General features: G+C 36.1%; 1 protein-coding gene across 1 annotated transcript in view; it reads left to right on the top strand.

The window, feature by feature from the left end:
- The window catches only part of LOC107698498 (ubiquitin-conjugating enzyme E2 R2-like), a 14,443-nt gene extending 7,519 nt beyond the window's left edge, over positions 1-6,924 (top strand). Inside the window, exons 3-5 of the mRNA XM_016499524.1 lie at positions 1,927-2,024; positions 4,421-4,555; positions 5,203-6,924. Coding sequence (XP_016355010.1) covers positions 1,927-2,024; positions 4,421-4,555; positions 5,203-5,416 — 447 coding nt within the window. The 3' untranslated portion in view covers positions 5,417-6,924. The remainder of the gene's footprint in view (positions 1-1,926; positions 2,025-4,420; positions 4,556-5,202) is intronic.
- Positions 6,925-7,334: the final 410 nt, after the last annotated feature.

Here is a 7,334-nt window from a genome sequence, read left to right as displayed (position 1 = left end):
TGTACATTATTGTTGCTCCTCTATGCCCTGCCTTTCTGAAACGCGTCGATTTTTACAAAGCTCATCGGTCTGAAAAGCGAGGTGTGCTCTGATTGGCCAGCTATCCAGTGCGTTGTGATTGGCTGAATACCTCAAGCGTGTGACGGAAATGTTACGGGATCATTGTGACCCACTGTCCTTATTGAATGGAATCTCTGATGCACTGTCAACTATAGCATGTAGGCGCCCTGAATGTCAAACTCAGCAGTAGTTGATGATGATAAAGTGCGTCTCTCTCCGATCCCACCGCCCATCTTTCTTACTCTTCTTCTATATGTTTTGACAAGCCATAGAATTATGGCTATTGTTCTTGCTCGGTCTCTCTCTTCTCTCATTCTCTTCCCCATCACTCTCTCTGGCTTTCCCTGTTTGTCTCATTACTATTCCATAGCATAGGTTTGTCTGTTTTAATTGCTGTTTTCACTGATAGAACACAATCCAAAAACAATTAAGTAAAATGCATTGTCATCCCTGCTGCTGACATTGTTCTGTCATTCATTCCCAGGACAAAAAAAAAAAAAAAAAAAAAAAAAGTAGTTTTTTTATTTATTTTTTTTCAGAAATACTGCACATTTACAGTTTTCTCCTAAATAAATTCTGGTAAATACTCCTTTAAAAAGTGTTTTTTGATTATAATTTTATTATTAGTAGACTAGAACACGTGGATATGTTGTCATTCTTACACTATAATACTGAACTTTGATTTCAGTGATTTGGACTATGAGATGGACACTTGCTTCTTGCACTCTATGTTGCACTTTACTTTTGCTTTAAAAAGAGGATTTCATAGAAATTTAGATTTCGTTTGGTTTTATAAAATATAGTTTAATAAAATATTCTTAAGTAAAATATATTTTTTTTGCGGGAAATTAATCGTTTAGAGTAATCGATAAATTAGTCGGAGATTAATCGAAATAAAAATAGTCGTTAGTGGCAGCCCTAAAATACGCTGATGTTCAATTGTATTTTAATTAATATTGTGATCAGTAGCATTGTATTTGGTATCATACTTTTATATTCGGTTTCTTTTAGCGAAAAATTGCAGGCGGATTTGTAGTTAAAATGTAAAAAATTACAATTGGCCTTCCTCTCTTAAGGTTCAATAGTTTTTGAAAATGTATATCATGGATAATGTGTGTGGTGTGCTGTAGTGTAGTCAGCTTTGTTGATTTACAATGTGCATTATTTTTATTTATTTGTTTAGATGCATCACCAGCATGTGTTCCTGTATAAATGTGGTGTAACTGTATGTTGTTTATGGTTGCCATGCAGTGTAACATCTTGCCACATTAATATTGAATTGAACTGATGTGCATTCACAGATGTGCTTATTTTTTCTTTAGTCTTTATATTTAGGCTATATTATTGATACCTGATGTATCGATTTGTTATGAATAATCTTGTTTTTTGGTTTGAGTTCACCAAGTTACAGATAAAATAGGTCAGTAATCAAGAAAGATGAAGTATGTTTTAATTACAAGGCATTTAATTGGTGCTTTTATTATTGGATTATTATTAAAAATATGATTCATGTATTTATATGAAAAGTTGGGGTTGAATTTACAGGAAGTACAACTATATTGAGATCCGATTTAAGTTTGTAGTCATACCACCTACCCAATGCACCAGTATGTTTCCTCAAATTTGATATATATGCATTGCATGCACAAGCCCATTTCAGAGTCCGGGCAAGTTTTTTGTCGTTCTGCAGAGACTGTCCTTCAGTTTTGACAGGCTGTTTTTTTCCTTATCTCTCTTTCACACGTCTCGCTCTGACTCGAGTACTCACGGCAGTGGTGTGGAGGCGAGGGGTTCACTCAGATGCTTGTTTTGCCTCATGAAAGCATTACGATCCTGTGATTGATGAATCTCTTTGTGCTCTCACAGAACGGGGACGTGTGCATCTCCATTCTGCATCCTCCAGTAGATGATCCACAGAGCGGAGAGCTTCCCTCAGAGAGGTGGAACCCCACACAGAACGTCAGGTAAGAAGTAACCTCTAACAGCCAGACCTTTTTGATTATCAGCGTATAGTCTAGTCCACTTTGCAGCTTGTTCTGACCACTTTCCACAGAGAAATGATTTGTTTTCAAATGAATGTACCCTCAGGGATACACAGGCAGTAGCTCTTTAGCAGTTTTCCTGATAACAGAATTATAGGAAGAGTGACCAGTCTGGTTTTGTGTTCATGAGTTTCCTGTTGCCTGCCTTTATGGAAAGCATCTCAGAGGAGATCTGGGTATTTGTGTGTTTCCTCCTCCAAGTCTGATCTGTGTTCTAGTTAGTCTGGTACCGTGTTTCACTGGGCTTTGTGCTTCAGTGGAAGAGCTAGTGTCTTCCAGGAAGCTCATGTTAATCTTTTGTGTTGTTGAAAAGCACCTGTCGCTGTACACCGAGAGAGAGGCATATTTTGACCCCAGACTGAATGTTGCCTGTTTACACTGTCAAAACCTACTGTGTAGATTCTAGGCATGGGACGATAACCGGTTTCAAGGTATACCGCGGTTTGGAAAAGTCACGGTTTCAAAACCACTCAAATTTTCCGTTATACCATTCCTGCAGTTTGCGCAGTTTTTTTTACGTGTCGTCAAAGAAGGAAAGTGCAGGACTCCCTCAGTTGTGTGCAGCGAAGAGCGTAACGGGTCACACAACCCCTCCCCTTCCGGTTGGTGCTAGCCGAAGGAGGTGAATCCCTGGAACTTTTTCCAGTCTGCCATATGGGAATTTTTCAGGTAACCATGTTCCGTACAGATGACGTTTTAGCGCTGATCGCTAAATAAATACTTCCAGGTCGTACATAAACTATATATCTGTGTCATCTTCATTTCTCCCTCTTTCACCCCCAATCAAGACAGAGACCCACCCGCCGTTTGTTTCTGTGATGAAATAAATACTATTTGGCTGGCTACCGAGGCAGATAACATGGCTAATTAACTAGCTAACGTCAACTAGTTTCCTCCCTCCCCTCACGTTACTTCACAGAGCGGGGAATAGCAGACTAAAGTCCTACATTTCTGTGATTTAGTACAATAGCCTAATTAAATTTAGCTGGTATCACGTCTATACTTTTAAGCCTCCTGCCATGGTGTACATCTGTTCAAAATCACGACATTTAAAAAACAAACAAACTGCTGGCTCTCAGGTGTTTTTGCCATTATTTGAGTGTTGCACGAATTCAATTATTTATTTTAATTATTTAGCCTGACATGTTTACTGTTACAAAATGTTCTATATTTTTCTTAAAAATAAAATATATTGTGTTCAGTGGGAAAAAAGTTGTTGTTTTTTACCCAGACATTTAAAATAACTTTAATTGCAATACCGTGAAACCATGATCTTTTTTTTTTTATCTAATGTTATCATACCGCCCATGCCTAGTAGGTTCTAATACTTTATTATTTTGAGTGTAAAACAAATGTTTAAAAAATCTGGCACTATATGTCAGAATAGATCTGTGCATTAAGTTTCGAAGTGTGAATGCAAACTAATACATCTGCCAGTTGTTCTTTGTTCTTCACAGAACTTGATTTGTTGTTTCAACCACCACAATGTATTATAGAAATATATTGCTCTTTTTGTATAATTTTTACATTTAATTTTTCATGTTTTTATATTGGTATCTGTAAGTAAATATGATATTAAATGTTTGTTTTGCATTTATTTAAAAGCAGTATGTGTTCATTATGTTTTATATTTTGTAACAAGTTTACATTTTGCAGTAAACCATTTGTATGTACTTTTTAACAATAGCTGTTTTATCCAAATCATGTTTTAAGAAAAATCTAATTTGTAATATTTTTATATTTATCAAATTTATAAAAATAAACATTTGTCAGAATGTATAAAATTTTTTAGGATATAACGTTTTATGTGTAGAACCAGCTATTTTATTTTTTGACATTTACAACTAGAATAATTACATCACATGAATATATGAATGAATTAATTGTATATCATAACACAAGTAAAACAATTATTATAGAAAAATAATTATTATTATTAATGTCATTATAGATGTTTTTATTCTAAATTGTTGAAAAAATATTTTGGATTTCATAATTTATTTGCGAAGTTCAAAACACTTTGCTCACATGACAATCAATGACTATAAGATTAATTATGCAATGAGTACTTCAAAATAAGTTACTTTCCTAGTGAACACCATTGTTTTCTTGTCAAAATGGCCACTGAAAATACTGTAGTGTACACCCCTACTGCAAATGTGAGCACGCTGGTGTAGCTGTAAGCAATAGATGAAGACTTATCCTCTTGTGTAAAATCTCCTGAAATCTTTACCAAAATGCAACACAAAGCAGCTTTGCGGCTGATGAGCTTTGAGGTAATGGCACTATAACATGGAGTATCTGTTTGTGTGTTTCAGAACTATACTGTTGAGTGTCATCTCTCTACTGAACGAACCCAACACGTTTTCTCCAGCCAACGTGGACGCCTCCGTCATGTACCGCAAATGGAGAGACAGTAAAGGAAAAGACCGGGAATATGCAGAAATCATTAGGTAACATAAACGATTGTGCAAAACTACAGAATATGACTCTTTTAAGAGTTCAGCTGTGCTAAATGTTTATTGGTTTAATGCTGGTTACATTTTAATGGCTCTATCAGAAGGCCTGGTGAGAAGCAACACTTTAGCTAATGGAAAACCATTCTATAAAGATTTCGATTTATTTTCTAGATCATCGGTGCCCTCCTGTGGTTGCATGAGTCACTGAAACACTAGTGACTGTTAAATCTCCTCTTGGCAGTTTATTGCATGTTGCAATTCATGTTTTCAACCATCTGAATTGGAAAATTTGACTTGCATCAGATTCCATCCTTTCCCTCCTTCGGGACATCAGTTGTTTATTCCTGAGCCTTGGCTTGTTAAAACCTCAGGGCAACAATGCCTAAGACAGATGAGTCTTATGGAAGCTATATGGTTAATATTTCAGCCGTATAAAGCTGCACTTTGAGCAAAGATAATGTCTTTGGGCAAAATCTGGTGCATGCTGTTGATTACCACAAACTGTAATATCAGTAAAAGCGTATGGAAAACTTGTTTACATTAATGTACTTACAATTAATTCCTAGCCTGAAGATTTGAAAGCACAAAAGTGAAGCCAAATATTCCTTTAAATCCATTGCATGTGTTTGTGTGTCTTACAGAAAACAGGTTCTGGCCACTAAAGCCGAGGCAGAGCGGGACGGAGTGAAAGTTCCCACCACCCTGGCGGAGTATTGCGTCCGCACGCGCGCCCCTGTACTGGACGAGGGATCCGACCTGTTATACGACGATTACTATGATGATGAGGACTTGGAGGACGAGGATGGCGAGGACTGTTGCTATGACGAGGACGACTCCGGAAATGAGGAGTCATGACGACATTCCCATCTTCATTCTCGTCTTCATCAGCATCACCCCGAAAGTGGAAACGTTAAGGCATGCGCCCTGCATTTACACTCACTCAGATGGCCATTTTTGTTTCCTTAATGGACTGAAATGAGAGATTACTCTTTTTTTTTTTTGTTTTAGCATTTATGTTGATTTCCCTCTGTGTCATAATTGTGCAGGCCTTCAGGCTTTTCTCAAATCTGCTGTTTTATCATTTCTTTGCTTTGTGCTTTCAGATAGCTCTGTGACAGTTACTTCAAAAAGGACAAAAAAACCCGAGTGTGACTGAATTAGGGAGTGATTCTTTGAATGAGGCTTTGTGCTGAATAATGCTGATTATGTCACTGATCTTTTGATTTTTTTTAGAGATGATCACTTTGATCACCCATGCTCACTTTTTTGGCCTTCAAGCACATCTGAGCAGCTCAGCAATAAAACATGAGTTTGGGGGCAAGCTTTAAGTTTTTGGTTTTTATTCCTCCTTCATTTGAATAATAATTACGTTAAAGGGATAGTTCACCCAAAAAATGACAATTCTGTCATTTACTCACTCTCATGTTGTTCCAAACCCGTATGACTGACTTTCTTCTTTGAAGCATAAGTTGTTTTGAGAAATGGAAGTCAGTTGTCACCAAAACTGTTCGGTTACCAACTTTCTTCATAACTAAACAAATGAGGTTGAGTAAATGACAGAATTTTCATTTTTGGGTGAACTATCTCTTTAAGAAACCCTAAGCAAAAAAAAATTTGAAGGATGATAAGTTGATATTAAAATCACTTTGCAATGTAAAAATGTAAACATTGCAAAAAAAAAAAATGCTGAGGCCTACATTCTACATTCTTAGTGTAATTTTAAATGATTGAAATTATGTATTACTTTGTTCCGAGATATAGGAGCTTTCCAGAAAATCAATCAGGCTTAATCAGGTAGGTTGGCGAGTGGATAGGCGAGGTCTTTTCTGTTAAGCTGAGTTTATTTTAATATTTTTTAAGCAATGCTGATATTCCTGTGTTGTCCTAAGTGAATCTTATTTAATCTGTTGTGGGTTTTTTTCCATCACTGAAGCATTTGTTGTTTTATTTGGGATGTAGGGTGACTTCTGGACTATTGAACGATTTTTTTTTTGCGCCGTTTCTTTTGCATTATGGCTCCATGAATTGACAGCACGCCCTACGTTGTGATGTCATGATCGAAACTTTCATTTTCCGCAGCCTGGAGGCTGGTGAGCGCTGGTGTCCGTCTCTGATTTGAATTTGATCTCATACCGACTGACTCTCAGGATCAGCCAATCTGGAAAAAGAAAAAACCTACCAACAACAAAAAGTACTTTTTTTCACACCTGCAAGCTATCCATCTTTTCCATATTGTTTTGAGGACAATTTACAACCGTATCAGGCTGAGATGCACATAAGGAGCTGATTTGTCTTTTTATTGACCTGTATGTATTTTTACGGTTTGTTGGCCTATTTAAAACTGAATAAAGATCTTTATTAGAATATTTCTCTTTTTTTTCTTTTTTAAAAAATCTAACTACACTGAAAAAATGGTGTATGATTTAAAACAATTCACACTCTGAAATTATTTAATATAATAAATAATATAATATTAATATATGCTTCACCGTGTGGGATGTCGGCGGTCAGGACAAGATTCGTCCTCTTTGGAGACACTATTTTCAGAACTACATCTAACTACACTGAAAAAATGGTGTATGATTTAAAACAATTCACACTGAAATTATTTAATGTAATAAATAATATAATATTAATATATGCTTCACCGTGTGGGATGTCGGCGGTCAGGGCAAGATTCGTCCTCTTTGGAGACACTATTTTCAGAACTAACTTAATTAACTCACAAAATTTTAACTTAAAAAAAAAAACTCACAAAATGTTCACTTTTACA

Source organism: Sinocyclocheilus anshuiensis, unplaced genomic scaffold (assembly GCF_001515605.1).
Source record: "Sinocyclocheilus anshuiensis isolate Anshui unplaced genomic scaffold, SAMN03320099.WGS_v1.1 scaffold1910, whole genome shotgun sequence".
NCBI lineage: Eukaryota > Metazoa > Chordata > Actinopteri > Cypriniformes > Cyprinidae > Sinocyclocheilus > Sinocyclocheilus anshuiensis.
This window is presented reverse-complemented; position numbering and strand designations above follow the sequence as displayed.